The 16,855-nt window shown below is 47.3% G+C and overlaps 1 protein-coding gene across 7 annotated transcripts in view; it reads left to right on the top strand.

The window, feature by feature from the left end:
• Positions 1–16,855, top strand: part of LPAR2 (lysophosphatidic acid receptor 2) — a 206,030-nt gene that overhangs the window by 172,679 nt on the left and 16,496 nt on the right. For all 7 annotated transcript variants that reach the window (XM_069230341.1, XM_069230339.1, XM_069230338.1 and 4 more), the window contains exon 2: positions 3,767–4,518. In XM_069230341.1, the coding sequence (XP_069086442.1) occupies positions 3,786–4,518 (733 nt within the window). In that variant the 5' untranslated portion in view covers positions 3,767–3,785. The remainder of the gene's footprint in view (positions 1–3,766; positions 4,519–16,855) is intronic.

Genomic DNA, 16,855 nt, shown 5'->3' with positions numbered 1-16,855 from the left:
TGGAGGGCTAGCCCCTCCGCCTAATCCGTCTCGGCTGTGGTGCGTTGTCCGACATTTTAGGGATGTTTTGGATGTGAATTGTAGTGGTGTAGTCATACAGGGGTGTTGGTCGCTGAGCTGTCCTGCTTTTGCATGCTCCCTGGCTGATCTAGTGTCCTTGGTGGTGATGCTGACTCTTCCAGGGATGCCTCGCCTGTCCAAGGCTATGCACTCCTTCCTTCCTGGGCCGTACTGTGCAGAAGCCCAGCAAAGCTGGGATAGAGTCAATTAGGTCATAACACGTTTTTTTAAAGGGCCCATGGTTAGGGCAGGAATAGTCAATTGTTTATGTGCATGTTGTAGGCAGCCTATGATGAGACAGTCATACATGCTTTCATGCACCTTTGACAAGTTTTCAAGGGTGGGGGGCAGCTTCCAACATTCCAGTATTTAGGACAGTCCAGATTTCTTTGGAAAATTCACCTCAGACCTTTTAAGGTGATGTATATATTTTCACTGAAAAACTACAAAGGTTACAGGGATGTTCTAGATGGCAAATAGAATTAAAAGAACCATAGAAATTCACTAAAAAAACAAAGGTTATAGGGACATTATAGTTAGGTTCAGATTTAACACACTAAAACCATAGAAATTCCACAGTTAAAGTTAGTCATAGTTATCTCAAGTAACTATAACTCTGGCCCTAAGGAAACAATAACTCTTGCCTCCGCCGTGCACAGTTCTCTCATCAATAATTTCACTGTAAAGGTTACAGTGATATTATCAATGATGTCACAGAAGATGTCTTAACTGATGTAATATGTGGGGCAATTAGCAGTGCATGGCGAAGGCCCCTGGGACCCCATCCCCGGGGCTGGCCAACAAACGGTGTGTGCCCTGCTGCCTTCCCAAGGCCCCCACCCCACTATAAATAGGGGACCGTGGGAGAATTCCCCTGCAGCCCCAGCCTATTCCCGTATCCAGCAGGAAGCGCATTGCTCCAGCCCGTAGGGAGCAACCAAACATGTTGTTTCCTAGGGACAGGAACAGTCTTTAGATCTGTTTCTGTGCTTCCATCACTGCAGGCAGGGGAACAGATCTGAGATCTGTTCGCAATGGGCTGGAGCATTTTTCATGCTCCCACCTGCTGGGAGCAAACTTCGTGTTTGCTCCAATTTGGCAGGAGATTTAAATTCCCCCCACCCCCAAGCAAGAGCAAGCATAGGTTTCCCTGCCACCCCACCCCCCTGGAAGATAGCCTGAGCCGGCCCAGGGGGATGGGATCTCAAGAGTCAATAATGGCTCGGGTAGATTTGTCAAACAGTGGCAAAGCTATCGGCAAAAAAAAAAGTTAGGACCTAGGTTCCACTGCAAAAGCTATCACCACTTACTGGTGACTGCCAGTAGAGGGAACTTGGGGAGGGCTATTGTGTTTGTGTGAGCGTGTGTCCCTGCATACCGCCATAGCCAGCTTTGCAGAACACCATGTCTTAATGATGTGCCTCCCACCAAGCATTGGGCATCATTCCCGCCTTCGTGCAGCTTCGAACCAGGAGCAGTATGTTGACAGGTCACCACAGCAGATATGGCGTCATATTATTGTCTAATTTTGCATAGTTACCCCAATTGCTCCCACTTGCTTGTTTTCGCTGCACGTGCCAACTTCCTCCCCTCTCAACATGTTGTGCTCTTTTGGCCTGGAGGAGTTTGTTCTTGGGCAGATCGCATGCCAGGAGGGAGTGTTGCGTGACCTGCGCTTCCACAACAAACATTTTTCTGGAAAGCCGGCAAGTTTCACCCCATGAGGTTAGACCCTTCACCTGACAGTGGGATAGCAGCTCAACCACGTGGAGGCACAGGCGCCAAAACCTGCTCGAAAGCATGCTGGAAAGCATCACGAAAGCAGCAAACAACATTGTGTGTTTTTTAATCAAAGGTTGCACTGTTAACCACAGTCGCTTTCATGTTCAGGCACCGGTGGAGGAAGGATGACCGGATTTTCTGTGTCTGTCATTCAGGGTTCATGTGTACCCAAGAGTGGCCTGTCACTTGGGCTTGTCCCTTTTCTCGCTTGGGCAGCCATTATTTGTATTTTTAATTTTGTTGGACTTCTACTTGGGTCTACTGGCACGTTGGCAGTGTCAGTCCCTTCAGAGATGTCGGTCAGGAGTTGTGGTAAAGATGTCAGGAGACTGTGGAAAGTGGTGCAGGGTATGCAGTGAGCGGGGGCTGGGGCTTTGTGGTCGGGTGGCCTGTGTAGATTTTATCCAACGTTTAACTGGTAGGATCTTGTTGAAGATGTAAAACACAGTCATTTTTAAGCATTTCTGTCCAGCTTTGCGTGTTCTGTGTTTCACCATCAATGCGGGAATGTTGCTTTTGGCCCCAGGGAGTTTTGTTTTTCTAAGATTGTGTGTCTTGAGGGAGGTACAGCAAAGAAAGGACCTGTCACAACTGTTACTCTTGCGAGAATGCACCCACGATGCTCGCGTTGGCTTGGGGAATGAAACTGAGGTCAAACAGTGCCCCCAGGCTGCCCACTTCCGGGACTCATTTCTGGTGAATTAGGCCACATCCCCGGCCGCGGTGAGGTGTCCACGAGGTCCTTAAGCAGGTTCTCTGCTTTCTTTGACAGGGGAGTCGAGCCTGTCGATTCGTGTCCATTATTCATCTTCTGGTCTTTTGTCTATTGATACAGTCGACAATTCTCTGGGTGTTGGCTGCATAAAATATTAGCAATGTGTGAAGGTTGTGTAATGTGCTTTCTTGTAACTACACCAAATTGCAGCAAAATGCAAATCCATCATTTAGCGGTGTATTTTAGGGCGCGCATGCTTGTGTCAATTTTTGGTGCAACTGCACATTTCTTTATAACGAAATATAGTGAAGAAACAAAAGCACAGAGAGCAGCTGCCCAAATTCTGTTGTTCCCATCAGAGCTGGATCATTTTTTACCGCAAATGGCACATAATTGCATGAAGTGCTATAGAAGTGTAATTTTGGGAATTTCACAAATCAATGGAATCGTGAAGTTTTTTCCTCAAATACATGGTATCCAGTTGTATATTTATGACGTGTTATTTTATCGATACTATGGGGTGTACATGGAGTGCCACGATTAAGAGTTTTGTTACAGTTTGAGTGTACCCCAGTTTTGGTGATAAAAAGGTTTCACTTTAGGATGACAAAACCACAGCACCTATTACTCTGCATGTGAAGGGGGTGGGGCAGTTTGTGTGCACCAGGCAAGATGGCAGAAAAAGGTAGGATTTAAACTGTAACTAACCAGATTTGCAACCTAATTTAAAGTGAAGGAAACGTGTCTTATTCTCACAAAGAATCCCTCTATTGCATGGTTTGTTTAATATGCCTGTTTTATGAGCCCAACCAGTCGTATTTCAAAAACGTAGGCACTGCTAGGAGTCACCAAAGTGATGTGCAGAAAATGTGTGTAAGTTCACGCATTAACCAGTGGTGCCAAAATACACACGTATTTCCTGTGTGCCTTTGGTTCATCACTTTGTTGAGGGTAGGACCTTGTAATTGTGGTACCCGGAGCATCTGTCTACCATCTTAACACCTATATTAAATCAGGCCCTTTTATGGATGTGGCCACTTTTACTCATAAAGGGGCGGGGCATTCCTGGTGGGTCAGAAGGAGGTTTTGAAATTTAGTTTAAGGTTAGATAACTGGAATATCCCTCAAGATGAATATTCTCTGGTAATAGTGTAGCTGTCACAGGCGCATGATTTGCTTAGAACTAAAAGACTGTGCTTCTCGTTTCAGCTTACACCCGGCACCGAGGATGGCGCACTGTTACTACAACGAGACTATTCCGTTCTTCTACAACAATAGTGGAAAGATATTGAACACAAACTGGACTAATAAGGACAGGCTGGTCATTGGCCTGGGATTGACAGTATGCCTTTTTGCACTTCTCACCAACTTCCTGGTCATAACGGCCATCGTCATCAACCGTCGCTTCCATTACCCTATCTACTACCTGTTGGCCAACTTAGCGGCAGCTGATCTGTTTGCTGGAGTTGGTTACACATTTCTCATGTTCCATACTGGACCGAGGACCTCACAGCTGTCTATTAAAACCTGGTTTCTTCGCCAAACTCTTATTGACACTAGCCTGACCGCGTCGGTGGCCAACCTGCTGGCCATTGCTGTAGAGCGGCACCAGACCGTGTTCACCATGCAGCTCCACAGCACGATGTCCAACCGTCGTGTCACCATCCTGATTGTCTTCATCTGGATCGCAGCCATCCTGCTAGGCCTCATCCCGTCTTTTGGGTGGTCCTGCCTATGCAACATCAAAAAGTGCTCACGCATGGCCCCACTCTACAGCCGCGACTACCTAGTCTTCTGGGCCATCTCCAACCTGGTGGTCTTCCTGATCATGGTGGTGGCCTATAGCCACATCTCTATCTATGTGAAGCGCAAGGCACTGCGCATGTCACAGCACACATCCTGTCACCCCAAGTACAAGGAGAACATGATCAGCCTGATGAAGACAGTGGTCATCATCTTAAGTAAGTGATTTATCTTTGGTAATTTCTTTGTTGCATGTTATTTAGACTTGTCTTCACAGCTCGTACCCTCGCTGGGTGCACCCCTTTCAAGTAACCTCTACATTTTCTGCACTCTGCATAACTAAATGCATAGGTTGCATCTCTAGTTACACTCTTGTGACCACTCCATTTTACCACCACTCCTTAGAAAAGTAATCACAGTGACTGCTGGTGGCCAGGAGGAGCGATGCAAGAACCCTCAACACTCCATCTTTGCTATCCGCCCTGTGGAAGTCCTATCACAGCGATGCCCTCACCCACTGCACAGCACCTGTAAGCCCCAGTGGGATATGTGTTTGAAATGTGCTGCAGTGTTTGGTGGTGCGCATTGTTTGCCATCAAGTCATGGGACACAGTCCATTATCAGTGTTACAAGTGCTCAACTATGTTCCTTATCTCCCACTAGCGCATAGATGTGCAACACAGATTCGGGAAGACTGAATCTACATCAGTCTTTGAGGATGACCTTGATATATGCATTTGATTTTCATTTATATTAATTGTTTTAAAATGTATTGTATGCGATTACCCTGAAAGTCTGTCATGGCACCACACTCTGACCACCTTTGGACACCCCTGTTCTAGCATACAAGTGTATAAGACCATTCTCCGGATGGTCGGAAACCACCATTATTCAAGCATCGCAGCCTTTCCTTTACTTACTATCCATGCTGTGGATTTGGCGCCAGCCTGTATCTAGTCACTCATAGTCCTGCCACTGAGAATGTTGTTAGGAGAGTTTGGGATGCCATGGTCTCCTGCTGTCTGTGTAAACTTATGTTTGCGTAGCATATTCTCTTGTCTAAGCCCATTAAAACACTTGCAGGTCCAAAGACCACTTTCAGTTTAAGCTGACCCAGCCTTACTTATACAGTGTGTTTACAAACAATTTCATGTTTACAGGAGTACGTCAGTGACTACAAATATTTGTGTACTGTGAATATTGTCTCAGACCCTTGGGTATGCACAATGGAACCCCTATGACTACAACCATTTAGATTGCAGTGTCCGCCAGGACAGGATCTACTCCAGGTTTTATGGATAACCAACGACCATCCGAATGGTACCCATTTATATTACCTGTGTCTATCTCATGTGGTTATCCTAACAATCTGTTGTCATGGTCCTGGCCATTGGGGATGCGTATGGGATATTGCTTTGATTTGAGAACTTGTGATTCTCATGGCTTCCTCTTTTTGCCTCCTTGTCTCACCCATGTTACCTTCTTTCTTTTATTTTTTGAGACCATTAAATAAAACCTCTTTGTTTAAATTCTCTCTGTCAGTGTCTGGACACTGCCATCTTGACGAATGTGTGACTTGTGTTGTGAGGTGTAGCTGCCTGTATGCGGAGATGGGATTAACCAATATGAGGTGGAACTTTGGCATCACACATGTCGTGTGAGGCGAGATTTCCTGATGTGAGGTGAGACTTCCTGGTATGAGGCGAGACTTCTTGACATGGCCCAGTTGCTATTTTGTAACCTGGTTCTTTGAGTGGGAAAAAATGCTTTTGGGTTACATGATTCTGCTCCATCAGGTTGAAATGCTTCTGCACATCTAAACACAACAATCCCCTCACCCCTTTTGGGAGACTTTTGTATAGAATGTTTTACATATATTTAGATTATTGAGTCTCTCCACTGAGTATCTGTGCTGAAGCCATTGTTCCATCTGGATCACCGATCTCTGGGCTCACCCCTCTCCTGTTCATTGACATTATGGAGAAGTGGCTTGGAGAGCTGAACAGGTGCTTCAGTGGCGGCATAAAGCTGGATTACAACCTGAAGAGCTGAATGCTGTGCTTCAGAGACTGTTTAAAGAAATGGACAGCATGCTCCAGACGCTGCTTTGAGAGCTGGAAGGCATGCTCCAGATTTGGCTTGGAGAGCTGGACGCCAGGCTCCAGATTTGGCTTGGAGAGCTGGACGCCAGGCTCCAGATTTGGCTTGGAGAGCTGGACGCCAGGCTCCAGATTTGGCTTGGAGAGCTGGACGCCAGGCTCCAGATTTGGCTTGGAGAGCTGGACGCCAGGCTCCAGAGGGGGCTTGGAGAGCTGGACACCAGGCTCCAGAGGGGGCTTGGAGAGCTAGACGCCATGTTCCAGAGGAGGTTTGGAGAACTGGACAGAAAGATCCAGAGACTGATTGGAGAGCTGGACACCATGTTCCAGATGTGGCTCAGAGAGCTGGACCCCATGCTCCAGAGGTGGGTTGGAGAGTTGAATGCCATCCTCAAGAGGTGGCATGGGGAGATGGAGGCCATGCTCCAGGAGCTGTTTGGAGAACTGGACACTGTGCTCCATGGGTGGCTTGGAGAGCGGGACGCCATCCTCCCAGAGGTGGCTTGGAGAGCGGGACGCCATCCTCCCAGAGGTGGCTTGGAGAGCGGGACGCCATCCTCCCAGAGGTGGCTTGGAGAGCGGGACGCCATCCTCCCAGAGGTGGCTTGGAGAGCGGGACGCCATCCTCCCAGAGGTGGCTTGGAGAGCGGGACGCCATCCTCCCAGAGGTGGCTTGGAGAGCGGGACGCCATCCTCCCAGAGGTGGCTTGGAGAGCTGAACGCCATCCTCCCAGAGGTGGGTTGGAGAGCTGAACGCCATCCTCCCAGAGGTGGCATGGGGAGATGGAGGTCATGCTCCAGGAGCTGTTTGGAGAACTGGACACTGTGCTCCATGGGTGGCTTGGAGAGCTGGACGCCATGCTCCAGCGGTGGCTTGGAGAGCTGGACGCCATGCTCCAGCGGTGGCTTGGAGAGCTGGACGCCATGCTCCAAAGGCAGCTTGGAGTGCTGGATGCTGTGCTCCAGAGGTGACTTGAAGAGCTGCTCCAGGGGCAGCTTGGAGAACTGGACGTCGTGCTCCAGAGAGGGCTTGAAGAGCTGGGCACCATGTTTTAGAGGGAGCCTGGAGAGCTCGATGCCATGCTCCAGAGGCGGCTTAGGGAACTAAACACCATGCTCCAGAGGTGTCTTAGAAAGCTGGATGTTATGCTCCAGACGTGGTTTGGACAGTTAGACGCCATACTCCAGAGGCAGCTTGGAGAGCCTGATCCCATACTCCAGAGGTGGCTTGGATAACTGGATGCCACACTCCAGAGGTGGCTTGGACAGATGGATACCATGCTCCAGAGATGGTTTAGAGAGCTGAACCCCATTCTCCAGAGGTGGCTTGGAGAGCTGGACACCATGCTCCAGAGGTGGTTTAGAGAGCTGTTTGCCATTCCCTAGAGGTGGCTTGGAGAGCTGGATACCGTGCACCAGAGGTGGCGTGGAGAGATCGACGCCACGCTCCAGAGGTAGCTTGGAGAGGTGGACGCCATGCACCAGAGGTGGCATGGAGAGCTAGACTCCATGTTCCAGAGGAGACTTGGAAACCTGGACGGAAAGATCCAGAGACTGTTTGGAGAGCTGGACTCCATGCTCCAGAGGTGGCTTGGAGAGCTAGACGCCATGCTCCAGAGGTGTATTAGAGAGCTTAATGCCATCCTCCAAAGGGGGCATGGACGCCATGCTCCAGAGACTGTTTGGAGAGCTGGACATCATGCTCCAGAGATGACTTGGAGAGCTGGACACCATGTTGCAGAGGTGGCTTGGAGAGCGGGTTGCCATGCTCCAGTGCCGTCTCGGAGAACTGGACACCATCCTCCAGAGGCAGCTTGGCAGTCTGGACGCGATGCTCCAGTAGTAGCTTGGAGAGCTGGACACCATCCTCCAGTAGTGGCTTGGAGAGCTGGACACCATCCTCCAGTAGTGGCTTGGAGAGCTGGACACCATCCTCCAGTAGTGGCTTGGAGAGCTGGACACCATCCTCCAGTAGTGGCTTGGAGAGCTGGACACCATCCTCCAGTAGTGGCTTGGAGAGCTGGACACCATCCTCCAGTAGTGGCTTGGAGAGCTGGACACCATCCTCCAGTAGTGGCTTGGAGAGCTGGACACCATCCTCCAGTAGTGGCTTGGAGAGCTGGATGCCATGCTCCAGAGGCAGCTTGGAAAGCTGGATGCCATGCTCCAGAGGGGGCTTAGAGAACTAAACTTGGAGAGCTGGACGCCATGCTCCAGGGGCAACTTGGAGAGCTGGACGCCATGCTCCAGGGGCAGCTTGAAGAACTGGAGACCATGCTCCAGAGGCGGCTTGAAGAACTGGAGACCATGCTCCAGAGGTGGCTTGAAGAACTGGAGACCATGCTCCAGAGGTGGCTTGAAGAACTGGAGACCATGCTCCAGAGGCGGCTTGAAGAACTGGAGACCATGCTCCAGAGGCGGCTTGAAGAACTGGAGACCATGCTCCAGAGGCGGCTTGAAGAACTGGAGACCATGCTCCAGAGGCGGCTTGAAGAACTGGAGACCATGCTCCAGAGGTGGCTTGGAGTGCTGGACACCCCCTCCAGGGACAGCAAGGTGTGCTTATGTGGTTGTAGGGTTGCATGCCCATTTGGCAGCCCGAGGATTGTATTCCCTATGTGGTTGCATTTTGGAGCCTTGAGTGCAATTACCACAATTGCCTTTACAATATGATAATTATAACGCATCCGCCATTACAACAAATGCACCTACACCGAAAGTTCTTTTTTTTTACCATGAAAATGCCTTTACCACTCATGCATTTACCACAAAAATTTTGCTGCAAAGGTATGGTTGGTAAAGACATATGCCTGGTAAAAATAGAATGGTAAGTATGACTCCTATATAATCGCATACCAACCTAAAATTGCCCTTACCGCCCCAAAAGCTGTATCCACCCTAAACCCCAAAAATTCTGTTACCACCCTAAAACCTATACCCACCCTAAACCTAAAAAATGCCCTTACCACCCCAAAATCCATACCCACCCTAAAACCTAAAAATGCCCTTACCACCTCAAAACCCATACTCGCCTTAAAACCAAAAAATGCTTTTACCACCCCAAAACATATACCCAATCTTAACCCTAAAAACACCCTTACCACCCTTAATCCTATACCCCACTTAAAACCTAAAAATGCCCCTAACATGCTAAAACTCATACCCACCCTAAAGCCCATACCCACCCTAAAGCCTAAAAATGCCCTTACCAGCCCAAAACCCATACCCACCCTAAAACCAAAAAATACCCTTACCACCTCAAAACCCATACCCACCCTAAAACCATGTATGTGTTTGTGTATACACACACACACACACTTTTAAACCACTTAATACGTACCTGTAGTTACCTATAAAACCTTTACCACGCATACACCTTTACCATTCATGCTTTTAGAACGAAATTCGTTGTAAAGGCATGGGTGGTAAAGGTATATTCGTGGTAATGGCATGTGTTGTGAAGGTATATTCTTGGTAGTGGCATCATTGTAAATGCTTTCCCTAGTAAATGCATCGTTGTAAACGATGTTCCCTCCCCCTGGGTGTCATAGGTTTACATGGCCTCCTGGCTTACATTGATTGGGGTTGCGTGCCCTTCCGCCTGCATTGGGTTTGTTTAGGTTACATGCCTAACTGTCTGCCTTGGGGTCGTATGCCCTCCTTCTTGAGGTACTGCAGTTCTGAATGCCCTCTGTGATGCCCTGAAGCTGCTCGTCCATGTTTTACGCAGAGACGGGTCTCTTGTAAAGTGCTCGTTGCATGACAGTCTGGAGAGGAATTCCGGATGGTATTACTTACAAGAGCTTCGTCTGCATTCCAGAACAACTGCAAGGAAGTTTTTATTTGTTTTTTTGCACAAATATTTAGTACATTTACATTTCAGCAAGCTCGGACTCGCCGTGCCAGTGTTACCTCAAAAATGGTGCTGCACACCCTTGTAACACAGAGATCCCCGCGACATCCCTGGTCAGGGCACTGGCGCCAGGGTACCCACTTTAGAGGTCAACGAGCAGGCCGCTGCCTGGCAGCTACCGGTAGCGCTTGCATCGCCGTGGGGAATAGGTGATCCCTCGCCGCACTCGTGTCGGCACGTGTCTAGCTAGGTGATTCATGGCTCATGAGTCAGACCTAGCCTTTCGACTGAAAACAAAGCAATAGGAGTATAAAACCACACACACTTAAATATTCGCTGCAGCAGCTATTCGCACTCACTCTCCTACCGCTACCTTTGCGGTCCAATTCAACGGAGTGGATGGATTATTTTTGTCCTCAAACAGCCAATCGTTCGAGCTGTATATGCTTTCGGAAGTCGACTGTGATTGGCGCGGAAGTGTCTGAGTTTAAATAGATTATCCAACGAGCTTGAAGTTTGCATGTTAGGAAGGATTTTAGGAGAAGAAGATGGTTTGAGATACCGAGATGGATGTAACATAGCTGCCACGTTTTCAGTTTGTTTTTGAGTGACATTTCCAGGCTTTCAGGACGGTTATGTGTGACACTTTGAGTAACACTTTTCTTACCAGCAAAACAAAGTAGGTATGTCAGAAATCACATGTTTTTGCTATGGTAATGGTCTTAAAATGTCTTCTATGCCCCATGAGTGTTTAGCAGCAACTGACAGTGGAGTCTTGGACGTGCGACTTCCCCATCTCTCCCTGCTACTCACACTTAAATAGCTGCCAAGGTTTCATATTGCTTGTGTGTGACATTTCCATAGTTTCAGTGCACTTATGAGTGACATTCAACTGTTAAATGTGTGGCACTTAGAGTAACACTTTCTCCCATGCAAAACAAAGCAATGCAGTGCACGGAAATATGTACATATCTGAAATGACACTCTTTAGAGCAATGACAAACTCTAAAAATTTCTTAAAACTGCTGCAAAATTTCTGAAATGGAAGGTCACTACCCTGCAGGCCCTTTCTAAGATGACTGTTGTATGTTCTCAGTGCCTTCAGTCACAGGTTGGGACCTTGTAGCACTAGGAGTCCAGAAGTCACTATTCCCTGCTGCTCCAACCAAGGTTCAATTCTGTTTCTCTGGTTACACATGCAGACATCAGAAGTGAGTGCATTAACAAACAGAGTTTTCATAAAACGAAGCAGAGTGCATTTTCCTATATATGATTTTAACATGCGTGATTTATCCTCCAGGTTATTTTCTATGTAGTTGCCTGAGATTTAAATACCAACAAAATGGGTATAAACATTTTTGGACTTTAGGCGGAGCCATGTTTTTCGTCTGGCCCACACACTGACAGACATTGCACCTATTCCTCTCATCTACAGTGGAGTGCTCTCATGATGGCTCACCTGCGCCGCCAAGGCTGTATTGTTTTGTGACCTTTATAAAGCGCTTACTACCCGTAAGTGGAGTACTGAAGTGCTTGCCACTTGGGTAGCATGCTATACTGTGCAGGATGTGTGGTTTGAAGTGTGTATTATTTGTTTTGATCCTGTCTGGGAATCATTATCTTAACATCGATGACTCTTAAGCAAATGTTTGCAGCCTGAACCCAAAGAAGAAAAAAGTGTCTTTAAACTTAAACAGCTACTGGTATGATCACTTTGGAGACTACAATGTCAAATTGATCATCATGGTCTCCGTTTTTAAAAGTTCAAGAGTAAACTAAATAAAATAATAATTGGATGAATATAGTATATATTTCTACCAACCCCCAAACATCAGAAGTGTCAGAGAGCATGAGCCTAGAGCTAAGATGCTGTTTTAGTGCACCACATAAATATTCTTAAACGCAATAACAAAATGTGCGCGCCTGCCCATATAATCAATCAGCAGTGCAGTTTGTGCAACCCTTACAGCATGTGCCAACGTTGCCCCTCACTTTACAAATGTATACAAGCACGCAGCGTATTTCTGGAAAACCTGCAATCCAAAATGAAGCATGTCCGGTAGGACGACATGCATTAAAAACTGAATGAGCGCACCGACTGCCGCCAAGTGCTTTATCTTGTGCGCTAGTTAGGAGAAGATAGGAATAACGTCAGGCGTGCTTCTTCCCCTTTCAGCCCGCTCGTGCTGGGCCTGCGCCTCTCCTGTTCCGACGGGGTACGCAGCCCCTTAGCAGTGTAGTTCCGCTTTATTTGTTAGGGACTCTTTACCTGCAGTCCGTTGGTCACGCCGTTCTTCTTGCTCATTCAGTTTCTCGGGCTGTTGCCCGTCTCCCAAACCTATATTTATTTCTGTAACAGTGCCCCTCTCTGAGAGAGTGGTGGTGCTTGGAGTCAGTCATGGAGCATCCCTGCCCTTGACCTTGGGACGTATACATCGCAAGGAGTCTAAGATAAGGCGGTTTCCCCGAGGAAGAGTTATAAACATCCTGCCAGACCTGCTTTCTGAGAGTTTGCTTGTCCCTCATCTCTCGAAACGGGAGTGCAGTTGTGTGATTAATAGCGTCCAAAATTCCCTCAGGCCAGGGGCCGCAGGACGTAAAACACTTCCTGGCAGTGCCAGCAGTCAAACAGTGTGCACCACGGCTCCCATAAATGCAACCCAGGAACACATGTTTTCCATGTGGCCGTGAGGGCTGCTGAGGTGGGCCAGGGCTGCTGAATTTCAGAACACCCTGCCTGCAAACACCATGTCACGCTATGAGCGTGAGTGCCGGTGACTGGACCCGTCCCCTCGCTCATGCTGCCTTTAAGTCACGTGTGCGTGGACTGTACAGGGACTGGCAGTTCCTGAAGGAAAATTCCGCAAGCAAAGCGCTGCCCCCCCATACTCCCCGTATCCACGCGGGGCAATCTACCTGGCCCAGAATCATCATCAGTCGGAAAGCGCAGTCAGAATCGAGTTCTTGGTGGAATATGATTATCATTCGCCCGTGATGCACAGTTCATTCCTTGTTATTGTATTGGAGAGTCAATATGACACTTCGAAGAGACTATGCTCTCTGCATAGCACACTCCAGCGTTGCGATTGCCGTTGTTCGTATGCAGCTCTCATAGAGCGCGCCTCGGTGGCGGCGGCACTATAATTGCGTGACTAATATATTTTAGTGCGGTGATGCGGACACCAGCTCTAAAATGCGTTAGTCGAACTACTGATGCGTGCTACTTGGCAGGCCTGCGTTTAATAATGATGGACAGACCAACGAGACCACATTTTTTCCCCCAAAAATAAATATTTATAATTTTGTTGGAAATCGAAAAATAAGCCATTGCAACATGGTGTGTGCTTGCAAACTCAAGATTTTCTGGGTTATTCTAGTCACTCCTCCCTTTTAATCTTTACCTCCTGTACTCTTTAAAATGTGCATTCCTCACTTAAACTTTACAGGTGACAAGTGTTGTCTGTGCTTCAGGAGAATCTAGGCCGCCACGAGGTAGGTAACAAGTCTGTGCAGCACAGTGCGTGCCAGTAACTAACAAATCACTTCACTGTACTGAAAGGTGGGTTCGCTAGCCCACTTCCCAGGACATCAGTGCTCTCCAATGGAGCAGAGAACCTAAACTAATTTACATTGTGTATAATAAACAAAAAACCTCAGCCTGGCAGCTGGGGAAGACGCTACTTTGCAGGGAGAGCATTATTCACTCAGATTAGCCATGCCAAGTGCCATGCATTTGGGTGATAATGTCCAATCCTTGTGGAAATGCGGATGTATCTCTGATCAGCGTTACATTAACCTGAGATGCGTGGTACTTGGCATACATTATGATGTACTCTAGATATGACTACCTCATTTTTGGTTCTCTTGCAGAATGCTTTAATTTCTTTGACGCTCCTGAGGGATATGAATGTTTCTGAAACAGAGAAACCTCACCAGCTGATGCAGAGAAACCTCTCCCACACACTCGGCTAAAAGACACTCCTGTGTGAAGATGTTTCTTGGTTCCCCCTACTGGGTTCTTTCTTTCACACCTCTGTGAGTTGGGTGGTGTTCACGTTTTCCCAAATTTGCTCCCAGCATCTTTTGAGACTCTGGTTCACTTCTCGGCTCTTAGCATCTCTGGGCCGCCCACAGTTCACTCATGTCCATTTTGTGTTAACTGTAAATATTACCTCCTAATAGTACCAACTACAGGAACCAGAGCTGTGATTTGTGTACATAAAGCCAACCTGCATCAATGATGGGGCAGCGGGGTATGATTTGTTTGTAACACTTTGAAAACTGTGCCGATTTGGTTCTTCAAAATAATGGCACTCTGCGAGAATGCATATCGACCAAAACCTTTAGGGGTGAAACTGGAAGAGGAGGGCAGAATAAATTCAGAGGGGAGAGTGTGGAAGTCAGATCTCTTAAGAATTCTCAGATACAAATTTAAATGAGACGGAAATTTGGGGCACGTGGCTGGCATTGTATTGGATGGAATGTAATAGAATGTAGTGTTTTACTGGACTGCTTAGAATGCAACAACAGGTCATCACAGTTTGCAATAGATGGAATCTTTAATACGTAGAGGAATAGCCCCCACTGCCTTCTCCAAGCCTCCAGTCTTAACCATTTCTGTTTGTCTGCTTCATGGGTGGCTGCTAGAAGAATGCAATTAAAAATTAAAGGGGAATCATTTCAGATGGACTTCCATCCTGGAATAAAAATTGGCAGCTGGGGTCGTCTATGTGACCGATGATCTTAGTAGGACATGATGTTAGATCTTTCAAGTGCCGTCCACATACTTAATTGCTCTTTGTTCCTCCAAAGGTTGGCGATGTTTAGTATCAGAAGTACTTCTCTGACCCACATGTATTCCTCCCTAGCCACCTGTCACCAAGTGATGGCATTGATCCCTTTCAGTCTTCGGCCAAAATCCCAGGGTTCAGCTGTTCAACCCAGCTTTTCCATTGGTAACTTTTATATGTATTGCTCCTGTGTGATGCTGTGGTGCAGGATCCTGTATGTACTCAGATAATGCACACATCCTCTCGAGTCTTAAAAAGGGTGCAAGCAAGATATGTTCCAAAAATTAGGGGTGACATTTTGGTGGACATCAATTATATTTCAATATTAAATCCAACTACACCAAAATTCTCCTCCGCCTCTCATATTCTTTGAATAGCCTCGGCCTAATCCCAGAGTATGGGTCCCAGCTCACTATCTAGAGATGAACTTTGTCAAGCTCGTTCAATTAAGAGCACTCTCCCGACATTTATGTTTTTTGTACTTTGCTCAGTAAGTCTCGGAGGACTACTTCACCCTCTGAACCTGTAGTTTAGGTAATGAACATCGTGGTGTCATCCTGTCTACATATGGTGATGATATTCAGATCATAATGCTACAGATTTGTATCAGATTATTATTAATAGTTGGTAACAGCATTTATCTTTATCTCTTGCCACAAACATTTACCTGCAGCAAATGCAAACCGTGGCAGAGCTTAAGAGGTGAAGACTCAGAAAATAACGTAATGTATTCCCTTCGGTTTAGGCTCTCCAGAGACTTCCAGTGGGCGGCACATTTAATGCAGAGCACATTTTACATTCACATCTCAGTCTTTCTATCTTACCTGCCTACCACAGTGACTAAACCACTCTTAGTGAACCCAGAGCAGTGCCAATGAACTGGTTACTCAAACGACTTTGGGCCTGATTACGACCTTGGCGGATGGGATACTCTGTCACAAACGTGACGGATATCCCGCCTGCCATATACCAAGTTATATTATATCCTATGGAACTTGTAAAACAGTGGGCGGGATATCCGTCTCATGTGATGGAGTATCCCTTCCGCCAAGGTCTCAGTCAGGCCCTTTGTGTTAACCTTCTGTATGTGTAAGGACTGAAATTTCAGTCGTAGCCGTAAGTCATGTTTAACAAGAGCAAAGTAATACTATGCAAGCAGTGTGCCAACAAACAAAACGCAGCACCAGACTTCCAAATTACCCAGAAGCCCTACTTACCTGCCTTGTTTTGTGGGGCTGCCTGCTTGGGGGCGCAAGGAATCCCTGACGTTGTTGAAATCATGAGGCTGCTGAGGCGCTGCCTGGGTAGGACAAATCACGCTGGCACTGTCATCTTGTAAGGGAAGGTCCCACGCTAGGTGTGCCTCTTATGTCGCGTGTATAAATAAAGCTTGTTGATTTAATCATCCCTTTAACCTTATAAAGCTACAATAATTTGCTAAAGCTAGCTTTTATATTGGACTTGATACTGCAGCATTTTATTTTAAGTGGTGCTTTGATGGACATGCAGTTACCCAATGTAATGGTACTCTTCAAATATCACACCAGGCATGTCGCCCCTCCGAGGTGCAGATCAGGCTGCCCTCTCCATCACAACCAGATTATTTGTCAATTTTCAGAGCCAGGTAACATTGGAGCAATTTTCTTTCATTATTGCCTCCAGACTGTATCTCCAGGGCTACCACACGGGTTTGAACACTATTGATCAGAGAAAGTGGCGCGGTATTGGGGCCGTTTGAATCGCTAATTGTTTGTAGTTTGTCAGTGGTGTCCTGCAACTCTATTCCGGGTTTGTCTTTACCCCCAGAGGTCAA

This window comes from Pleurodeles waltl, chromosome 4_2 (genome assembly GCF_031143425.1).
Source record: "Pleurodeles waltl isolate 20211129_DDA chromosome 4_2, aPleWal1.hap1.20221129, whole genome shotgun sequence".
Lineage (NCBI taxonomy): Eukaryota > Metazoa > Chordata > Amphibia > Caudata > Salamandridae > Pleurodeles > Pleurodeles waltl.
The sequence above is the reverse complement of the archived record's forward strand: the minus strand, read 5'-3'. Positions and strand labels throughout refer to the sequence as shown.